The following is a 23,069-nucleotide window of genomic DNA, read 5'->3' on the forward strand; positions in this document are numbered from 1 at the left end:
TTCTTCTTCTTCTTCTTCTTCTTCTTTCTCCTCTGTCTTCTTCTTCTTCTTCTTCTTCTTCTTCTTCTTCTTCTTCTTCTTCTTCTTCTTCTTCTTCTTCTTCTTCTTCGACATTTTCATCAAACGTATATCTATCTTTTAGAAGCTCACATTTTTACAGAAGAGATCACCAAAACATCCATAGTGTTCATCGTCGAGTTTATTTTCTACTGCAAAGCGATTCTATGTGCAGCTACAGATACATCTTCTCCAAGAAAATGAGCTTGTTAGTAATGGCAGCCCACTGCACCATTTTCCTCGGGCTGAGGCTGATAGAGACTCCAACACTCTTAAGAATATGCTTCACAAACTTCAGCTCAGGCAGTGAGTCCTTGAAGGAGACGATGGACTACATCATAAGTCACTTTTACGTATTTGTCTTTGATATACTTTGTGACAAATACGTAAAAGAGATTTATGATGTAGCCCATTGACTCTTCAAGGGGACAGTGCCTGAGCTGAAGTTTATGAAGCATATTCTCAAGGTGCACCATTGCTCGAGTCTCTATCAGCCTCAGCCCGAGGGAAATTGTGCAGTGGCATGCCATTACTAATGAGCTCATTTTCTTGGAGAGGATGTATCTGCAGCTACAAATAGAATCGCTTTGTAGCAGAAAATGAACTCGACGATGAACGATACGGATGTTTTGGTGATCGCTTCTATAAAAATGGGAGTCTCATAAAGATAGATATGTGTTTGACAGAAATGTCCTCCCATAAATAGCTTTCCACATTCCCACACCTGGATTGCATTAGAAGCTCATCACTAATTTGGACGTGGGTTTCATACTTGTGATGATATCTGTTTTCTTTCTTGATGATGGTCATGTATTGTATCTAAGCCAAACCATTGGTCATGATGTATTGTATCTAAATTCTAATATTTTTTGTATATGAATGTGGTTTTAAATCATGTGGATTTGTAGTTATGAAATTGCAGCAAGAATGATATGTGTTTGTAAAAGCAAATTGTGATAGCACGTGGCCTTCATACATCATTGTGTAAATCACGATGGTACGTGTCATTCACTTAGACAAAAATCATTGTCTAAAAGACAGATGTCATTGTGTAAATCACGATGGTATAACGATTTACACAATGACGTCTATGTCGGCCACATCTGGATAAAAATTGCAGTGCATGAGTACAGAGCACGTTTGTGCAAATCATTTCAGCCATTTATCAAAATTTATGCAAAGCGATTCATTACTAGTAGATTGCTTTTACGTTTCATAATTCACCGTTTCAGGCATTTATTAACTCAACTGTGTAAATCGCGATAGAAACAGCTTGTAAAAGCAAATCAGTGGCATTTTCACTGTACACAACGCTAAACGATTGTTTGATTTTTATTTACGAACGCCGATCATTATAATGATTTATTCAGTGACAACGGTTTAGTCCAATTGCCTTTGTTACGAAAATATTGTCATAGCATCATACAAATTGATATGAAAATTCTTGTTGATAGCTTATAAATTGATATATAGAATCAGCATATAACTCGATATTTAGAATCATAACAATAACATATAAATTGATAATAAGAATCAAAATAATAACTTAAATCGATATCAAGAATCAGCACAAAAATCGATATTAAGATTCAGAACAATATCTTAAATCGATTTGGAAATTCATTTTGATATCTTAAAAATCGATATTTAGAATCAAAACAATATCTTAAATCGATATTAAAAATCAAAACATTTTCTTGAATTGATATGGCAAATCCTATTAATATCATAAAAATCATTGTAATGTTTAGTCAATTTGCCTTTGTTACGAAAATATTGTCATAGTATAATGCAAATCGATGATCAAATATCATACAAATCGATATGGAAATTCATGTTTATAGCTTATAAATCGATATAACGAATCATCTCCATAATCGAGGGTTTAGGTATAGGGTTTAGTTTATAGGTTTTAGGGTTAGGTTTTAGGGTTTAAGGTTAGGGTTTAGGGTTTAGTAATATATTAAGGGTTTATGGTTTAGCATTACGGTTTAGTAAGATATTAAGGGTTTAGGGTTTAAGGTTAGGGTTTAGTAAGATATTAAGGGTTCAGGGTTTAGGGTTTAGGGTTTAGGGTTAAGGTTTTAGGGTTAAGGTTTTAGGGTTAGGGTTTAGTAAGATATTAAGGGTTTAGGGTTTAAGGTTTAGTAATATATTAAGGGTTTATGGTTTAGCATTACGATTTAGTAAGATATTAAGGGTTTAGGGTTAGGGTTTAGTAAGATATTAAGGGTTTAGGGTTTAGGGTTAGGGTTTAGGCATTAAGGGTTTTAGGGTTCTTGCTTTAAACGTACAAATCGGTGCTTCAAACGTACAAATCAATGTAGAAATTGCACCCTTCATAAGTACATATAGTTGTAACGTTTGGACTTCAACATTAAACATCATTGTACGATTTAGCAAACTTGATTACAAATCTTGGTAACTTTATAAATTATAAATCTCTACTGCATTAAATGTATAACTCGTTGCTGCTTTAAATATGTAAATCATGAATAATAAATCATAAATTGCCACAATGATTTGCCTTTGTTACGAAAATATGTCATTCATTTGTAAAAGAAACGTCGTTTCATATTCCGCTCATTGTCAAAAATCGATATGCCTTGTGAGACCTAGATTTCGGTTGTGATGTTTGTGATTTAAGCAATGACGTCTATGTAAGCAACAATGATTTGCCTTTGTATAGAAAATATTGGAATAGTATAATGCAAATCACGGTTGTAGTAACATACTATCAATTTGTGAGATATTATTTTGTTTGTTAATATTGATTTGCTTTGCTCTAATATTGTCTAAGAATTTATTCTAAGTCTAGAAAATGCATAAAGAATCATGCTTGTGTAAATGCAAAAGATGTATGCTCTTTTTAGAAGAATTTAGAAATTTTATTCAAGTGATTTTGAAATTATGAAGGATATGATAAAGAAAAGGTTTTTGAAAGTTGAAGATGGACTTGGAAGAGTTAGATTTTTCTAACCTTAAGATTTAGAATAGATCTTGAGTTTTGAAATAATCAAAGCTGAGATGAACCTGAATTTGAAGAAGGGAGTTTAGGAAATAAGAATTGAAAATTGAATATGGACTTCAAAATGGATCTAGAATTGAGAGTCAAGATAGAATTTGAAGATAGAGTGGACTTCTAGATTTAAAATTTGAAATTAGAATGAAAAGTGGAAGAAATCTAGATGGGATTTTGGAATTTAGAATTGGGTGTGAAAATTGGAATCCATGATGAAATTGGATCCGAAATCCGTAATCTGAGATGGAATTGGATTTATAATCCAGGATGGGATTTAAAAAGTAGAATTTGAATCTAAAATCTAGAGTCCTAGATGGAGTTGGATCTGAAGTCTGGAATCCAAGATGGATTTGAATCTGGAATCTAGAATCCTAAAGGGAAGTTGGATCCGAATTATGGATTTTGAATATGCATTTGGATTTCAAGATCTAAATTGGATTTGGATTAGGATCTTTAAAATATCCAAGTTGAATAAGCTATTATGCTGAATTTCTGTATCGATTTATAATATATTATACGATATGTATATCGATTTATAACATATTATGTGTTTGCTAGTGTTGATTTGTATGATATTTGTATTGTGATATTGAAACGTGTGTGTGCAACATTTATATTGTTGCACGATTACGGTGGCGATGTACGTATTCAAATCGTTATTCATTTAGCGATTAAAATTGACATCGCTTCACAGTGTCGTAGATGTCATTAAATTGTTGTCTCTTGAATCGCTATTGTCAACACATATATACGATAAGTCATTTCTTTTATTGGCACGGTAAATAACAACTCGATGCATAGTATAATGTGATGCAACTGACGATCATGACAGATAACATGAAAAATGATGTACATATAGATTTAATTTTGCATGGTCGGCACGAAGAAATCCTTTTGCCTCATAAGTGCGCGTAGTTTTCATTCTCCTCCTCCTTCTTTTGCTTTTACTTCTCTTCGTTATCCTTCTTCTTCTTCATCTTTAGTTCTTCCTCATCTTTCTTCATTTGCTTTTCATCTTCAATATCTGATGGATCAGGCTCCGCATAATAAATATCCAACAATTTGTTCATGTCTTTTTCATTCTCAATGTTCTTTACATAACCCTTATATATATATATATATATATATATATATATATATATATATATATATATATATATATATATATATATATATATATATATATATATATATATATCGGATTGGCAGATGATTTCTCCAAGAGTCATCCCCTCAAACGACGAAGGCTTTCTTGTCTTACGAATTGTAGTCATTGCTAACTTGTACAACACATAAATTTAACTGCATCATTGTATGTTACAATCGCTTTCCCAAGTATATATTATTACAAATTATCACATTCGTTACACAATCACCAACATTACAATCCATGGTAATATTTGGCTTCATAAATAACCATCATAGTACGATTTAGCAAAATTAAGTACAAATCGAGGTAACTTCATATTTACACATCGCTACTACATCAAACATATAAATCGTTGTTGCTTCAAACGTATAAATCGTTGTACAAATCGCACCCTTTATAAGTACATATTGTTGTAACGCTTTTGCTTCTTAAGTAAACATCATAGTATGATTTAGCAAACTTAAGTATAAATCGTGGTAACTTCATAAATCATAAATACACATGACTACTGCTTCAAACGTATAAATCGTTGGTGCATCGAACGTACAAAGCACTCCTTCAAACGTACAAATTGTTGTAGAAATCGAACCCTTCATAAGTACATATCGTTGTAAATCATAAATCGTTATTGCATTAAATATATAAATCGTTGTTGCTTTAAATGTATAAATCATGAATCATAAATCGTAAATCGCTATTGATTCAAACGTATAAATCATTGTTGCATTGAACAAATCGCTACTGTATTAAAAGTATAACTCTTTGTTAATTTCAAACTTACAAATCGTTGTAGAAATTTAGCCTTCATAAGTACATATTGTTGTCTTTCACGACTCTTGTTTGAGTATGAAAATAGGTGTTATTTAGCATATATAGTACAACCACTTGTAAAATTTAGCATTTAGATTTACAAATCGATTTGTTTACATAACGAAAACTTACACAAAAATCACCTTCTAGGACACAAGTTTTGCTAATCCGACAGTGGAGGAGAAACACCTAAAAGGTAAATGCAGCCGATGGTGACAACGGTGCTCCGACTACGCTCCGGCGGCAACAGACAACGGCAAAGAGTGCTCCGACAGCAACAGATGATGGCAAAGGCTGCGTCGTCAAAGGAAACTCCTGTTACAGTAGATGGTGTGTCGTCAAAGGGTGATCCAGAACGTTTAGGGTGACATATTGCGAGGAGCTCCTGTTAAAGCAAAGGAGTTTACTCCTTAGGGCGAAAACGTGATGATTTTAACCCTTTCTGACAAGAGGACATTTTTGTCCTTTAATCGAAACGTCATTTTATGGCGCCAATGGCGGAAAAGGGTACTTAAGTATTTGCAAACTTTGGCCGAAGGATATTTTTGTCCTTTACTCAAAACGTTGTTTCATGGTGCTAATAGCGGGAAAGGGTACTTAAGTCTTTGCAAATGCACCAGACTTCGATGCTAAGTGATGCAGACACACACGGGGAAATGAGCCCCACGTGCTTACATATGTGGCGCTCATCCAGACCCGAGAACAAGCACCTGTGTGTTCCGAGGGGGGGGGGGACATATAACCTGCTTCGGATGAATGGCGACAAGGTTTAGCTGAAGTTGCAAATGGGTCGGATCCAGGAAGACGAATCTGCAAAATTTGGCTGTCCTCAATGCATTTTGGGATCTGTAACCCGACTCGTTTGCATCCCTAGGTGTAGCGACACATTGTAGTTGTACAATGTGATTGCACCTGATCCCCCCGGGCTAATGAACGGCCACAGTACGGTCAACTTCTGAATTCTTTTTCTTGTTCATCTTGAACGGAATTTATTTTTCTTTTCTTTTTTTGAAAAGGCCAAGGAGGGAAACTCTATCAAACATATTGGCAGGCTTTCGATTGGTAAAATTCTTATGGTTTCTTCTGCTTGGCAGGGAGTATACTCAGCTTTGACCTTAGGCAAACCGTAGTCATGTCAGAGGACAAACCATGAACACCCTAGCCAGGAAGGTGGAGCCCTTGTAAGCTGAGCTGAATTTAAACTCGATAGCGCCTTGGATGGTTTTCTATGGAACGGATCAGGTAAAACTTTTTACGTAAAACGTCCGACAGAAACGACATTTCTCCTGTGTAGAGGTACCCACTAGCTACTTTGGGATGCCAAACAGGACAGGTGTGGCATCTTGTTTTGGCGTTTCACGGTAACTTTTGTAAAACAGTTCTTTTTTCTGATCAGCTCCTCAACGTTTCTTGGACTTGGTCCACTCTCAAGAACTTATCATGTCAACCACTCAGACCGTCTGAGTCTGCAGCTGGGTCAAGTGTGTGTATATATATATATATATATATATATATATATATATATATAGAGAGAGAGAGAGAGAGAGAGAGAGATTCAAAATGGTGCAATTCTTAATCTTTATTGTATCCTTTTCCAATCACAAACCCAATATACCCCAACAAAGCTACAAGAATTGAGACCGCTTCTTTGCAGATGAGGCCATTATATACTAAATGCTCATACAATATAGTGATATACCGCTATGAACTTATAATTGTTCATGAATTGCAAAACATAAAAGAAGAAATTGAAGGAAATCAAAACTAAATATGATTTAGACAACATCTCGAGCTGAGTACCAAGGAAGAAGTGTCGGTATAGGTCACCATATTTCGTCACCCTCTCGTGACGAACGCAGATCGGGTCCAAACCAATGAGTGTAATCAAAGAGGACGGGTCCGGCGACCGGTTGCCTGGCCGCACAAGAGTGCATTTCTCGGGATGGGATACTCATCTCTCCATGAATTTGCTGGAGAATACACCCTGAGATAGAACTGCTGCCCCAAGTACTGCCTAGCCCAATGCTCTGATCGTATGTTCCACATCCCCACGTTGTCTAGCGGCATGTATACTGCAGTCCATGATTGTGGGTATACCTGTCACAGTAGGAGAGATGCTTTTCAAGCAATGCAATACAAATATAAGCAATATTGAAGTGTTTGTCTATGAGCTCAGGGATGTAAAATGGGTCGGACTCAGGTCGGAACTACACACCCTTTTTAAAAGAAGTAGCTAACTATTATATTACCAAGACTGACCTAATCAGATTCGGATTTGGATTTGGAATTGAATATTTAAAGATAAAATCAAACCCGGATCCGACTAGCTTAAAACCCAATATTTGCACTTAATCGGTTTGGGTTTTTAATCAGATTCAGGTTTTAGCCAGATCCGAGTTTGTGTTTGAAAGCAAAACTCAATAGCAAACCTGAATCCAACTATTAATCAGATGTTAATTTTGCTAGCAAACCCGACTAATAAGTTTCAGATTTGGATTCGGGTCGAGTGTCGGGTTACATCTGGCCCGTTGACATCCCTATATGCGCTACTTCTGTTTGCTGAAAGAGAGAAAACTTCACCTGGGTTGTGCATCTGTAAATGCCATCTCGAAGATTATATCCATGCCTGCTTGCCGGAGTCCATTGCCCTCCATCCATTCTGATCATCATTAGATAAACAATTCGATCAATCTCTTAGTTTTCAAAGAACATGCAAAGTGCCACCATGATTGCACTAGAAAGAAAATGGCAATTGGCCCTTAGTTGTGTTCGGTTTTTCATGTCATTCAATTGGAAATGAATGTTTTGCAAACACGCGCACAAGGCTAGACTTGGATGTCAATACATAATGGAAAATTTTTGGAAAATTGAGATTCACATAGATGAAGAAACTCTGAAAATTCCATGAACTTTTAGTGGTATTGCATCAAATTTATTGATGCCAGACTGCCAGTTACAATTCTCGAATGTATATGTGCAACATATAAGACAGGAAATCTAGAAAATTGTGGCAATAGAATTAGTTATCCCAAAAAAATATCCTGAATTTCCAGAACTATTGATGTACCTTCCATTAATAAAAAGTTTGAAAATTCTGGGAAAATTTAGGATTGTGTAGTATCATAACATACCCTAAAGGAAAAGTAGAAGAGACAATTGAGATATGATGAAACGCTTAGGGGCTATTTGGATGACAGGGGGAGCAAAACCTGGCTCAAAACTTAGTTTTTGGCAAAGCTGATTTGCCAAAAAACAAGTTTTCAAACTGTTTGGATGACCAAAAAATTTTAAAAATAATAATAATAATAAAGCCGACCATCTTCCTGCCATCCTCCAGCAGGAAAATGGCTGGCTGGGTGTGGCTCTTGTGCGACAACATCCCAGCCATTTTCCGGCAGGTGGGTGGCTGGAAAATTGCTGGAATGTCAAAAAAACAAAAACAAAAAATCCGGCCATTTTGCAGCCGGTGGGTGGCCGGAAATGGCTGGCTGACCTAAAAATGAAAAAAAGTTCAAAACTAAAACAAACTTTCCGGCCATTTTCTGGCCGGCAAATGGCTGGATTACCATGATTTTGAAAAAAAGGGTACATTTCTAGCTGGCCACCGGCCGGAAATGGTTGGACTAAAGGCATGCTCAGAACAGCCAACGTGAAGGGCTGTTGAGAGGGGGCGTGGAGAGCCCTCACCGGATAAAGCAGGAAGAAAACCTGGGGGGAAGTGATTTTTTTTCACTTACCCAAGTTTTCAACAAAACCTAGTTACTAACCAGGTTTTGTTGTCACCCAAACAGCACCTTAGAAAAGATATGTAAAGATTCTCATCATCCTTCTATGATACACTGATATGATCTACCTCCACCGAATGATTTTAATCATCAATTGGGGTAAAACATGCAAGTTTCTATGGGTGTCAATAATGTGCTAGAGAGAAAACTCAATATAAAAAATATACTGGTTGGACAGACATGATAATATCCTGCTTGGCTCACTGGCATTAATCTGTTTCACTTATAATGGCAGCAGCATGGGGTCATTGTCACATAATTGCCTGGCCTTATTGACCGTTACCACTATATCTTGTTTGATAGTTTGGGGATCGAGCACAATTTGCCATGCATGACACTTCCGTCTTGTGGCAAGGGACGTGCACCGCAGGTAACGAACTGGCGACATCCTTCAGGTTGAACATCTTATGCTGACCCACCAAGCCAGGTGTGCAAAGCCATTATGGGAAACATTAACTAACCAACGGGTGCTCCGCTTGTTTGGTAGGAGCAGCTAGTGCACGTCACCTTGTGTTGGGACGTTGCAGGTTCAAAAACCCAATGGTATAGTTGTATAACTGGTAGGGGTCTGCCTAACCCCAGCTTGCCTTTCAAAAAAAAAAACATCACTGTAACTACATTGTCTAGTAATTAGAAGGAAGAAAAGTAATCACCCGACGATGAAGAACGAGTAACCGTCAATGTGCCATGACTGGACTGTATTCTCATAGTTTTGGAACACAATCTCGATGTATGCTCGGAAATCGGCCCCCATTACAGCAGTCTGAAGATAGGCACCACTTCCACTCGGATAGTCCTGGATACTACCAAGGGTGAAAATTCCCGGGATCTTGTAGAAGTCAGCAATCTTCAACGGCGTATCCGCCGGAATGAACGATACACTATTGACAGCATATCTCTGCTTGTCATTGATGATCACTGCTGAGTTTGCTAATTGCATAGTTCGAGTAGTATTGACCAATCCATAGTGATATGAGCCTTGTGGGTTCGGCCTTGCAGCACTTGCGGTCAGGTTCCATCTAGTGACAAAAAAAGAACGGGAAAAATTTTAGATCATTCTTGTTGAATTTGTTATTTCAAAGCAAGCATGGATCCAAGTATCCAGTGTTTGGCAACACAGACATAGCCAAAGCCAAGTTCATTAAAAACCTGCTAAATTAAGATCCAAGTTACATTGAACAACTCCCCAAGACATAATATAAGTTTAATTAAGCAGACCAGTTAGTGATAATTCTAAAATTCTTAACTGCTCCTTTCCTTCACCATCAATCACTTGCTTAGATATCTTGTGATGCAAGACCAAATGATACAACCCCATTGTTTACTTGAAACTAAAAGAGAAGAATAGGCAGTTCATGAACTTGGTCTGTCTAGAAGCAAGACCAAATTCTTCAACCCCAATGTTTTCATATTTCATCTGAGTGTCCAAATGTATATCAGGGCATTAAGTACAACAAAGAATCTAGAACTGCTAGTATGTTCAAAAATCTTACTAAAACCAGTGTCAAAGAAAAGGGAAGAAATTATACAAAGATTAGAGATGATTCTCAAACTTTCAGCATACACCCAAAACAATCAGAAGCATTTCACGCAACCATTGGAAATCGAAAATTGATTTTCAAGAGCTCAATTCGGAGTTTTACCTAGAAGGGAGACGGGCCCCATTAAGTGACTTGGTTCGAGGTGAGGGTTCCTTAATCATCAAAAAAACAATGTTCTTTTTTTCTCTTAATCACTCAAAGAATATTTTCAATGAGGGGTTATATTAGGGACGGCTTAGTTGCTTATAGAAGGAAATATTGTCATCTTGTACCAGCAACATTTATGGGGTGTATGGTTGCACCACTTATCCCCAAAAACTGGATAACTTGGGAAATTCGCCATATTTCAAGATCATAGTGACAAAAAGTTTTTTTTTATAACTATAGGCAGCCAAATTCTCATATTAGATTAGATTTTTTTATTTTTTCACATTTTATGGTCACAAATGGCAAAATTTTTAAATAAAAATAAAAAATAAATTTTACAAAGGAAAAAGTAAAATCCAAATTAATATGAAAAAATAGAAAATTAATTTCTGGCATTTTTATCAGCAAATATGGACTAGCAAATTTCTCGTGTTTTTTGAAAAAAAATGCCAATATTTGTCACTATATTCAAGATGTGAATTTCCCAAGTCCTACTTTTCCCATCACTTGGTGCATTTAGATATCCTAGGGCGGGGGTGATAAAGTTTTCTTAAAAAACAAAGTTCATTAGGATATCTTCCCACATCAAGGTCATAATTGAAAGGCAATCAGTAAGCATAGGGCCCCACCCAAGAAAAAGGAATCTTTTGGACGAATGAATACCGTATGGATCTGGCCTGATTGAGGGACCAGTCGATCTCAATGGTGGGGCTGCCTGGTGGTGGACCGGACACTCCACCAGCAGAGTTGCTGTAGTGCAGTATGGCCGTGGTGGTCAGAACCGGGTTGGTGAACCTTGTGGAGGCCACTATGTAGTAGTCTTGACCGGGCTGGTCCATGGTCACCAGCACAGAGTACGATTGCCCGAGATGCACGTCCAATGAAGAATACGTATTCTGGACCGTATGCGAGCCCTCCACTTCCACCAAGGTCATGCTGTGCCCCTGGATCCTGAAATTGAGCGACGTCGCCAAGCCCACGTTTGAGATTCGGAACCGATACGTCTTACCTGAGTGAGCAGACGATGATGGTCAGACTTTATGCTGGTTTGCAACATCTTAACCAAGTGATCTTAAGTTTAATTCTGTGTCACATAAATACGGCTGTGGATACAGAGATATGGTTATTCTTACGAAGTTTCCGATGCAACTAGTATATAAGAGGATACGGTATAGAAGCAGTACGTGGAGCCACGTTATGGCTAGGGTGGGCATGTGCCCAACCTGACCTAAAAAAGTCCCCCAAGGGCGTATCAGGTCTGGTGGGCAGTACCCACCCTGACCCGAAGCACACATTAGAGCTGCCATGCCCCCCAACCCCACCTCTATTGTATTGCGACTCACCCCACTCAACCCTGACCTCTCTCTCTCTCTCTCTCTCTCTCTCTCTCTCTCTCTCTCTCTCTCTCGATCGACCCTTATCCCAACTTTTCTTGACATGCCACCATTCACCGTCCGGAGGCGCCACTGCACAGGTCCTCTGTCTCTCTCTAAATTTCTGCTCAGGCATGCTGCCTATGCCGGTGGCCTGCGTGCGTCTATGCGTCGGGCCGGGCATCTGTCATTAGATGGTCTCTCCGCCACAGTGAACATTCAAACTTCTTCTTGTGCCTTCTTTAGGGTTAGGGATTTTTGTGATTTTTTTTAATTTGCATTTAATTAGGTTTTTTATTTTATTTTTTCAATTAGCTTATAAAATTAATAATGATGTTTGTTAAGAAGGATTTAGGTTTTTTATTTATTTTTGCTTAAATAGTTGCATATCAATAATTAGGTTTTAGGGTTTTTTGTGTTTTTTTCAATTAGCATTTATGTTTTTTAATAAGATAGATATTTATTAGTTATTTCTGCATTTTTCTTAGATCGACATTAGACATGATACCATATGCTTGATTTCAGTCAAAATTTGTGGGATATTTTTTGTTTTCATTAGCCTATGTATGAAACTATGAATGATATTGGTCAGGATTGAGGGTTTTTATTTATTTTTTTGAATAGCGTAAATATTTAATTAGGTTTTAAGGTCTTCTTTAATTTATATATATATGTGTGTGTGTGTGTGTGATGTTTGTTTAGGATTCAGGTTTTTTATTTACTTTTTATTTTTTAAATAGCATGAACCCAGAATATTTCATTAAGTTTTAGAGTTTTTTGTATTTCTCTTTCTAATTAGCATTTAGGTATTTATGTGTTTTTTCATTTCAATCAACATTAACTTGATTTCACATGTGGTTTTAGTTATAAACTTAAAATTTTAGGGGATTTGCTCTTTTCTAAGTATTACATGTATGAATGATGTTTGTTAGGATTTAGGTTTATATTTAATTTTTTTTTAATGACATGAATATTTAATTAGGTTTTAGGTTTTTTGTGTTTTTTTTCAATTAGCATATAGGTGTTTGATTTTGGTTTTTTAAATGAGATGAATATTTAGTTAGGTATTTTTGTGTTTTAATTTTTAATCAACATTAAGCATGATTCTACATGCTTAATTTTAGTTAGGAATTTAGAATTTTATAGTTTTTTTTTCAATTAGCATATACATATGAATGATGTTTGTTTAGGATTTAGGGTTTTTATTTAGTTTTTTTTAAATAGCATGAACCATGAATATTTCTACTTAGAATTTTAGGGTTTTTTAATTATTATATATATGAATGATATTTGTTAAGATTTAAGTTTTATATTTATTTTTTAAATAGCATAAATATTTAATTATATTTTAACTTTTTGTTGCATTTTTCTTTTTTTACTATGCATTTGTGCCAACCCTAGTTTAGATATATGGCTCTGCCACTGTATAAGATTATACGATTAAACATGGAGTATGACATATGTTCAAAGAACCACTTTGTTAAACAATTGGTACATAGAGTTCATTTGTCATTACACATGCAGCACTGCCACATGGAATTCCCTGCATCCAACCCTATCTGTAGTTGACCCAAGAGGTCGAGGCTGGATCATGTGCTATCACATTGCACATTTTTTATGTGCTGCTGCACCTGACTATGTGGGACCTAACAAGAAGTGGTGGGTGTTTAAATGCAGCAGTACATTTGAAATGTGCAATGTGATTGCACCTGATCTTTTTTCCAAGAGATCACCTGTATGATTTATGATTTGTGGATAGGGAGGTCTCTCCCAACTCCTAGTTCAATCTCGCCTGAGTTTGCCATTCTGTGAAGCACAAAGCAGGAGACTGTTTAGGGGTGAGGGAAGCACCCACCCAGTTTTACGGCACTGGACCCACAATTATACGCACGAAGCTAAGACCAGTGTGACCAAATCTATGATCCCAAGTGTGATTTCTTCATGTAATAAATGAAAAAAAAAACTTGATTCGCAGTTTTGTGAGAACAACTCACATGGCTTTGCAAATTCACAAACATGACCAAATAAGAGTATAAATGAAAAAAAATGATATGATAGGTCACATGAATTGAGATCAGGTGCAGTTTGATTGCACACTAAAAGTGTACAATCACATTGTCAGGTCATATGGGATCATCCACCAGCTTGACTATCAACAAAAAGATCAAGTTGGAGAAATTTCGGGCCAATTTTTCTGCGCCCCTATTCATTGTCAGATGGAAAAGTGATCTTACTATTCGACAAAAGTAATGCATTTGGAAGTCCTGCATTGCTGTGAATTGTCGGTTTTCCACTTGTTTGTAGTAAGGCTTGTCTTATACCTATGCGGCCACTTTTTAAAAAAAATGCAAGTTAAGTCTGAGCCGAGTCCAGATAGAGTGAAATATGATTGCACAAATATTTGTGCATTAAGCACCCGATTGCCCTCCATCAGACCTTGGGCTCCACAACTGACAGGCCCTGCCCCCAGATGGAGGGTGACCAAGTGCTTAATACGTGTGAAATCATATTAAACCTTATATTTATACGGACCGACCACGACCATGCTGGAGTATAAAATTGCATTGGGTATGACCGTACTGAGATCAAGTAAATTGCATTGGGTATGACCGAACTGAGATCAAGTGCAATGTGAATGCACCCTTTATGTATGTTGCTGTACTTAATCACTCACCATCTGCTCCTGGGCCCCACATATGATAGGCTGTATAACCTAATCACCAGTTATCTGCTTTTGTGCCACACAGCTGACAGGCTGTATCCCGGCAGGTGATCGGGTGCAGCAGCACACTGAGAGTGTGCAATCACATTGCACCTGAACATCGAACCTCCCAAGGTTTGTCCCTTTATTTTATTTTTGGAATATGGACACCAAGAGTTAAAAACAAAGTATTGATTCCATGGAATTGGTTTCCAAATATTTCCAAACAAATATGTATGAATATCTGTTGGATTCAATAGCAATTCAAAAGAATTACCTTGATCAACGGTGAAAGCTACGCCATTGGCGCTGCGACCGTTGATGAGAATGGCGTCGGGGAATGGTAGGTTTTGTCCATTGTCCAGCGTTGCTTTCAGATCCTGGATTTACCATTAATAATATAGTTAAACTAAAGCCGCTTAGGCGGAAATGACATAACTACCCTTGTGCTTGAAGCTCAGTTCTACACTTACAGTGTGGTTGGCTTTGAACCAGTCACCAATGAGTACGGTGTAATCTCCAGCGGGTGGGTCGAAGGGGACGGGGATGAGCGGCCGGCTGTAGACTCTGAGCCCGCCGAACCCACCTGCCGCTTTGTGGAAGGCAAATGAAGGGAAGTAGAAGAAACTTCCAATCTGGTCCTTGGCTTGCATTACGTACGTAAAGTTCCCCCCTGGTGGTATTGGGCAGTTTGTACCATAGACTCCGTCTTGCCATGAATTCCTTCTCTGTTGTAGGCCATTCCTGGATACGCATGGATCAAATATTCAGAATTACAGTGATTCAGGTCCCCATGCTTCATTTAGGTTGTCAATGGAATGGATCTGGGTCAGACCCGGACCAGACCTAACTTACTATTTGCAGGTCAACCAAAACAATATCCAGATGCAACTAAATATGAATCATAAAATCAAACATGTTAAAATGGTCCAAGCTTTTCTGTGTTCTTTATGTAAGGTCTAGGTCCTTATATTCAACCTGCCGACAGCATCATACTGTCTCAGTAGGATGGTATACAAGAGAGTCACTGCTAAAGTGCTCAAACTGTCAGCGTGGAGCCGAGAGTTTTGAGCGTTAAAAAGCAGAAGGTTGGGATTGTTTTCAATGCTCCCTACCTGTCATAGAGATCGTCAATATTTGAAAAATATTACATTTTGAATGGCCAATACTGCAATGAAACTAATGAAATATTTATAAAAAAAATAGTTAAAATGAAAAATAGTGCTCCTAGCATGATTTAAACTTTATTAATGTGATAAAAATTAGGTTTTTATAATGTTTTTATATTATCCAGGAAAAATGTCAGCTACACTCATGGGTTCCGAAACCTTGTTGAAATACGAGCCAGGATCAGGTGACATCTCATGGCACACTTTGAGTGTCCTTAGGCACTTGGCTGCCCTCCATCTAGTCCAGATGGGGTGCAATCACATGGCACAAAATTTATGAATTAAGCACCTGATAACCCTCCATCAGGCCTTAGGCCCCACAACTGACAGGCCTGTCTTCAAGATCGAGGGTGATCAGTTGGCACAAATATTTGTGCAATCAAATTGTACTTGATCGGCCCCATGAAACACAGGTGCAGGCTGCTTTGAGCCTTTGGCCAAATCCGAACCGATTAATATCTTCGGCATGATCAAATTAGCAGGAATCAACCTTTAGATCGTATTTTTAAGTATAAAAATACGATTTTCTGAAGGTTGACAATTCAATACAATGTACGCATTAATTTTTCATCCCCAAAAAATCCGACACATTGGAAGAAGATGATCGGGTTTCTACTAAACAAACATTTAGATCCAAAACGTCAACAAAACAAAAAACAAAAAAAAATGGTGGCTTTTCACTCATGGGTTTTTATCCTAAGAGTGTAGCCAACAGTTTCCATATTATGTATGTACCTTCATGCTTTCATATATATATATATATATATATATATATATATATATATATATATATATATATATGAAAAAGAAAGTTTACCCATTAAAAAATGTCTAACCTACCCAATGAAAAACTGTGTTTTTTTCACAATTCTGACCGTATAGATGTGCATTTGGATCATGAATTTTGGATAGAAAAAATGGTATTTGGAGCCTCAAAAATTTATGAAAATTGTTGGTTGTTGATTTTGAAACTTATAAAAAACTATCCATGCATCTGAATCAAATGCTCCAAAAACTGACTCTTATAAAAACAAGCATATACATCACATCTGTACAGTCGGAATTTTAGAAAAAAAAACACCAAAAATCCAATAAAACGTGTGATAGATAGGTTTGACATGTTTTTTAGTGGGTAGGTTTTCATTCCTATATATGTATTATACATTTTATATACATAATATATTTTTACATGTATCAATACTTGTAGGATAAACATTATAAAATTTAAAATATTATGATTTTTTTCTCAATCTCGAGATCATCCCCAGAATGAGTTTTGTGACAATGCTCCCTCCCCTTCAGATAGAGCACCTGAAAAAATGGGAACTACACAGTCTACACTAGCCCAACCTTCAAAACAGGCGTACACAGGACTATTTGACTTGATATATATTAATTTATAGTTTGGGGCATGCAATGCACTAATCCTAAGCCATCGACATATTCCCAATGCAGCTATAGTTTGGGGAGTGCGGAATACTAGCCTTAAGGGGTGTTTGTTTCATGCTCTTTCTTACAAACAACCGTAGGAAATAAGTTTTTTTTTTACAAAGAGTGAAACAAACATGCCTATCAGAAATATACTGTAAACAATGTTATCTGTATCAGTGCTTATAGGCCTGTATCGGCCGATACACATCGTATCAGCAGCTGCAGGCCTGAATTTGCTATTTTTTAATAAATATAAAAAATACCAAAAAATATTTTTTTAAATATTATTTTAAAATTATTTTAATGGTTTTAACATGTATCATGTTATGTTTGACATATAATAATTTATTATTATTTTTACCGATACTGACAACATTGATAGTAAATGAAAAAAAACAGCTTTCCTGTTAAAATGGGTTCATACCCCCACCCCCCTAAGTTAAAATGGTTTCTAGTCAACATCAAACCATAAGCATGTCCTGGTTAAGACAAGGATTCGACTTAGTGTCACAGCCAAGATGCCTGGGTCTTCATTGGGCAAGTTGAGATTATCGTGGGCCGAGCTGCTTATCGAGTCATTTTAGGGCATTGATATTTGACTCAAGAGTAGGGTGGAGGGCAGTTGGGAAAGTGGGGACTCCAGAAAATTGAGCAATGGTGAAAAGACACATAAAAAGCCAGTCACATCGGATCACGCCCTTCATTTACTGTGCTCAACAAAACTGTCTCAGGTCCTACCACTCACATGGGACTTATCGCTTACTGCAGTCGGGGTAGGTGACAGCCTGGTTGTTCTGAGAATGAAGTCAACAGCTGTGGGCCGCGCATGCCTTTGCAAGGAAAAGCTCCAGGGAGGGTTCACATCCCGCAGAAAATTTGCGGTTTTCGCGGAAACGTACAGAGATCGAGGCGTTATTTGCAGGCTCAATCAGGGAAACACAAACACGAGTCGGGTTTAAAAAATTCCGAGGATCTGAGATCCAAGGCTCTCAATAGCGCGATGGGATCAGGTGCAATCACATTACACAAATGCATTTGTGCAATGCACCTGATCACCATCCATTTGCTGTTGGGCCCCACTCTGACAGGATGTTCAACAGAGGGTAATCAAGTTCAGTGACATTGCATTTGTGCAATGTGATTGCACCTGATTCTCTCTAGAGCGCTGGTGGCGGGGAATAATTTTCTCCAAAGGAAACCTTTCGGACCCATGCGCACCATCAAATACGCTATAAGTTGTGCTCCTTTTCCGTCACTTATTGGGGAGTGAATATCCTCAAAAAGTGAGGTGAAAAAGCCACATGAGCAAACACCCGACTTTTTCTCCCAAATAGTCAAAGCTTTCTCCATGCACAAAAACTTATCCAAGCCATCAAACGCGCTGTAAACGTCGATTGGACCAACAGACTTGACTCCGTGATTATGAATCACTTATTATTAAACAAATATTTATAATAGCAATGCCAAAAAAGCATGATCCAAATTTCATGAAATCAATCACGCTGGCCCAAGATGTACAATTTACTGATTGTTTAGGTGCTACCAAATTGTAATGAATGGTGACAAGGGGCTTGGCTTAGTGGCATTGGTGCTAGACTGTTTGACGAGCAGTCTAGGTTCAAAACCCATGGGCGTTACCAACTGCATAAGCTAAAGCACACTGACATGGACAGAGACCATAAGTACATACAGCAGGTTGAGCCAGAGCGGCTAGGTCTCTGCGCCTGAAGTGGTTTATCTGAGTAAAAATAAAAAAAAACTGCAATGAATGGTGTAAGATACTGATAACTAGTTAACTACAATAGAAAAAATGTAACGCGGTAAACGGGTCATGTGAAAAGCAATGTTGTCAGTTTCGGAAATCGTTTCGCCAACGGTTCAGGTGGATGGGCCGATACCGATTCTCAAGTAAATCGTTCTGAATCAACTAAAAAAATAACTAAACAATATTATGTGTCAAGCAGAGCATGACATGTGTTAAAACATTAAAATAAATTGTAAGCTATGTTATATTTATTAAAAATTAAGTTAATATCATATCGATTTTCTTCGGGCGCATCGACAGTGACAACATTGGTTAAAAGTCTGATTGAGGCATACAAGGCTGGGTGATCGTGACTTCAATCCAGAGTTTTACCTTCAGGAAGGGCGAAGCCATTAAGTGACCAAGCTCTCAACGAGGGTTTCCCTTCTTCATCGAAAACAACGAGTCATGTTAAAGGTCAAGATACCCGCTAAGCGTGATTTCACACGCATAAAGTGAGGACACTAAATTTACCGCGTTATCTTCCCCGGGTTGTTTATCATATCTTCGATACCTACTCTTTTACCATTCGATAAAAGATTGGCAAGAGAGGACATGGAAGACCAAAGGAAAAAACAATAAAACCTAACCAGAAGGATCCAAAAATCCTTAATATTGGTGATTGAACCAGATCTACAAAGATTGCTTAGAAGGAAAAAAATTGGTCAATGAATATCGAGAATAACCATAATGTCCTAGTACACCGGTTCTTCCGGACCTATCATTTTGGCCTAACGAGACAAAAAACAAATCATCTAAAAACTTTTTAACTACCAGAAAAAAAAAAGAACAAAAAAACTTCTTACCAAGAGATTAGAAATGGCTCCGGTAGGCTGTTGTAGACGTTAATAATGAGATTATCATTGGTAACACACTCGATCTGAGGCCCAGGAAATTGCCCATTTATCAATATCCCCTGCAATTGCAATGCCCATCATTCAATAAAGTTCACATTTTCATATTAGTGGTGGTGGTGGTGAACCTGTTGATTATCGTGAGATCCTTTTCCTTTTTTTAGATAGGGTAAAGCCCTTGAGGTTCTCCCTGCCCACAGGAGAGTACACCCAGCTTCGACATGGCGGCAAGGGACGCTGCCCATGGTTTTGAATTTGAACTTGTGATATCTCGTCAATTTGGTAACATTTACAAGTCGAGCCCAGCCCTTGTGGGCAATGGCGAGGGTAGTTATAACTGTGATAGTGTTGGAAACTTAGAATAGCATTAGCATCTGAATCCTACTTACCTGTTGCTTGACCCCAAGTGGATAGATATCCCCATAAGTAACGTTCCATGTGAAAAATCTGTAAGGGTCATCCCCATTCACAAAGGGGAGGACAAAAAGAATGAAGAGAGCAAGATATCTGAAAAGAAGGGTGCTTCCCATGGTGCTTGCCAAACCTGAAAGAACAGATATTGAAGTGAAGGAATGTGAGTGAATCAGACATTCTACAAGGGGCTTTTGGAGAGATGAAAAATGAACAGTGTTAAAGTTTTGCAAGCAACCTGATATTGTGAGGAGAAATGTGGTACTATGCCTCAGTGTACCTATGGCACCATTGAATAGGCAGAGAGAGACAGAGTGGCTGGTTCTTGGAGTTTCCTTCCACCGTTTCTCTGCAAACTTTGGGTTTCTCTATTGGGGACTCTGTTGGCTTTTGTATATACGGCTACACCGAGTGAGTTGGCAGAGAGGATTAAAGGGGGGATTAATGATTTGACCTTTTTGCCTGTACCAAACTTTGTTCGTCACCGATGTGCCATCGTGACGTTGTTACGTAGAAAGCTCATGTCCATGATTATGGTATGGCATGCCATGACGGCTTGTTAACGTCTCAACAACTAAGCATTGATGTGTCTCTTATCTCAGGGGCATATGTTCAACTCCATGCTCCATGCCATGATAGTAGCCGCTCATCTTGTTACACGTTCGAAACTCCCGGGTGATGTTTCTTACTGAAGGTGAAGTTGGGCGTACTCCCCATTAAGCAAGGAAGATCTCTCAACCCAAAGCCAGCCAATGTGCAATTGGTGACGAGAGGTTTTTTCCTTGAATTATCTAAAAGAAAAAAGGATTTGATGATCAACTTTTATTGGGAAATTACAAAAGAAGCTTATCCAATTCCAATATTTTCAATAGGAAACTTTTGGTTGTGAGTACAAGATTGAAGGGGCAAAATGGAATGAAAATGTTTTATTCCTTGCTGAAGCGGGCAGGAAAAAACCATCCCCATCCAAACCTGTCCCAAATGTGAAAAGATCAGGTGCGATAGATTACACAAATATTTATGCATTAAGAACCTGATCGCCCTTCATTTTTATTTTGAGGACAAGGCCTGTCAGCTGTAGGACTCAAGACCTGATGGAGGGCGATGGAGAGCTTAATGCACAATTTTTTGTGCAATCAGAAGATTGACTAATTGGAGAGGACCCACCATGATTTCTGGTGAACCTTTATTCCTTCCGGGACGGGTAAAGGGAAAAAGGAAGGCGAAAGGAAAGGTCCCAAGGGAGTGAGACTGTGATAGGGAGGGAACAGAGAAGCTTTTCAGGGCATGGGGATCCGTGCGGAGCTCGAAGAATCAAAACTGGCAAAGGTCCACGTAACGCCCACCGGTCCACCTTTCAGTGTGCACACAGAGCACGTGCAAATCTAGTTGGCTCTCCCCTGCTGCCAGACAGAATCCCCTCCACTGCCAGCTGTACTTGTGAGGGCTTCATTCTCTATGGAGAGAACCCTTTTCTGATAGAGGATCGGGTGCAACGTAATTGTACAGAAATTGTGCATTAAGCACTCAATCGCCATCCCATCAATTCTTGGGTCCCACACCTGACAGCCCAGTCTCGAAGATGGAGGCTGATTAGGTGCTTAGTGCACAAATATTTCTGATATTTTTACCCTCTTTTCTAAGGTTTGTCGATGGGTCGGACTAAAACGGTTCGGGTCAGGTCATATATCCAAGGGACATCTTTTAGGGAAGGTCAAGCTCTACACGTGTGGTTCAGTTGAAATGCCCTTTTTTTTAAGTTAGGGTGGGTTGGATTGTACCTGCAGCTGGAACTGGATATGGGTCTGGGTCAGAAATATCTAAAGGAATATCTACGTCTTACAAGAAATTGGACTCTGATCATACGCAGTGGGCTTTAGGGGTGGACATTGAGCCAGCCCGACCTGAATAAGGGTTCGACAGGCCCAACCCATATCTTGGCCCGACCTGAGCCTGGCCTGACCCGTTATAATCTGATACTGCCGAGCCCTTTAGGCTCTACCCAGTTCATGAGCCGGGCATGTCAGGTCCTGTGTATTTTACACATGAGCCTGGTTCGTTTCAAATCCGTTGTCCCACCCTATATTGAGTTTATTGGACCTGTTTGGGTTCATTAACGGTGAGTTGCTTCAAATTTTCGAATACAAAACATGGAAATAATTGAAGTATCAGATCCAGAGTTTCCTAATCACCACCTTGGGGTACTCTTTTAGTAAATATTCATACGAGTAATCATGAGGGAGCTGGCTACATGATCCTTACAGACCTTTTTTTTTCATAGGCAATTTTAATGAGGAATTTCCAATTGCGGATATTACACTGAAAATCACATGATATTAATAAAAATAAATTTCTAAAATTATGCGGATCCAAATCTAGAATTTCATTTTCACAACTCACAAAATCTGAAGAACCGGAGAATTTGTTATTTGGGTGGGTTCAGGTATACCCTAATGGGTTGGGTATCCGACCCGTTGACAGCTCTAGCCCCTAGATAGAATATAGAATGATCAATGCAACATAAGTTTCTTTTTGTCATTCAAGGTTCTCGTGATCGTCCTCTATAATGTGCACTGTAATTGATTGAGATGTATAACTGGGTAGTTGCTTTTGAGCATGATGAGCAATTTAATGCGTGAAAAAAGGAAGCGTGAACTGAAAAGGCTTCTTATACATTATAACTGCGAGATGGTCCACTCACATGACGCAAAATCGCAAGGAAAAACATTGACTGGCTGCCCTGTAACTTCATTCATTGAGGGCACGTTCAAAGTGTTACTGCAGAAAGAGGGGGTGTGTGGTTGGTGCATTGAG

The 23,069-nt window shown here is 38.2% G+C and overlaps 1 protein-coding gene across 1 annotated transcript; it reads right to left on the bottom strand.

The window, feature by feature from the left end:
• Positions 1-6,600: 6,600 nt before the first annotated feature.
• LOC149822841 (protein SKU5 SIMILAR 14-like) lies at positions 6,601-21,793 on the bottom strand. The gene is made up of 9 exons (XM_089980393.1): positions 21,694-21,793; positions 20,234-20,388; positions 19,797-19,906; positions 15,060-15,330; positions 14,864-14,966; positions 11,176-11,521; positions 9,478-9,843; positions 7,620-7,698; positions 6,601-7,136 (listed from the first exon to the last, which is right to left on the bottom strand). The coding sequence occupies exons 1-9, from the start codon at positions 21,791-21,793 to the stop codon at positions 6,924-6,926; spliced, it is 1,743 nt and encodes a 580-aa protein (XP_089836519.1). The 3' UTR covers positions 6,601-6,923.
• Positions 21,794-23,069: the final 1,276 nt, after the last annotated feature.

This window comes from Nuphar pumila, chromosome 11, assembly GCF_984573655.1.
Source record: "Nuphar pumila chromosome 11, dmNupPumi1.hap1.1, whole genome shotgun sequence".
Classification (NCBI taxonomy): Eukaryota; Viridiplantae; Streptophyta; class Magnoliopsida; order Nymphaeales; family Nymphaeaceae; genus Nuphar; species Nuphar pumila.

Excerpts from the sequence above, each read along its gene's own strand:
- LOC149822841 (XM_089980393.1), bottom strand. The coding sequence starts at position 21,793 with ATGGCGATTGAGTGCTTAATGCACAATTTCTGTACAATTACGTTGCAC. Across the intron at positions 19,907-20,233 it reads CACTTGGGGTCAAGCAACAG|GGGATATTGATAAATGGGCA; the intron begins GTAAGTAGGATT and ends TTGCAATTGCAG. Across the intron at positions 7,699-9,477 it reads TACTCGTTCTTCATCGTCGG|AATGGATGGAGGGCAATGGA; the intron begins GTGATTACTTTT and ends AATGATGATCAG.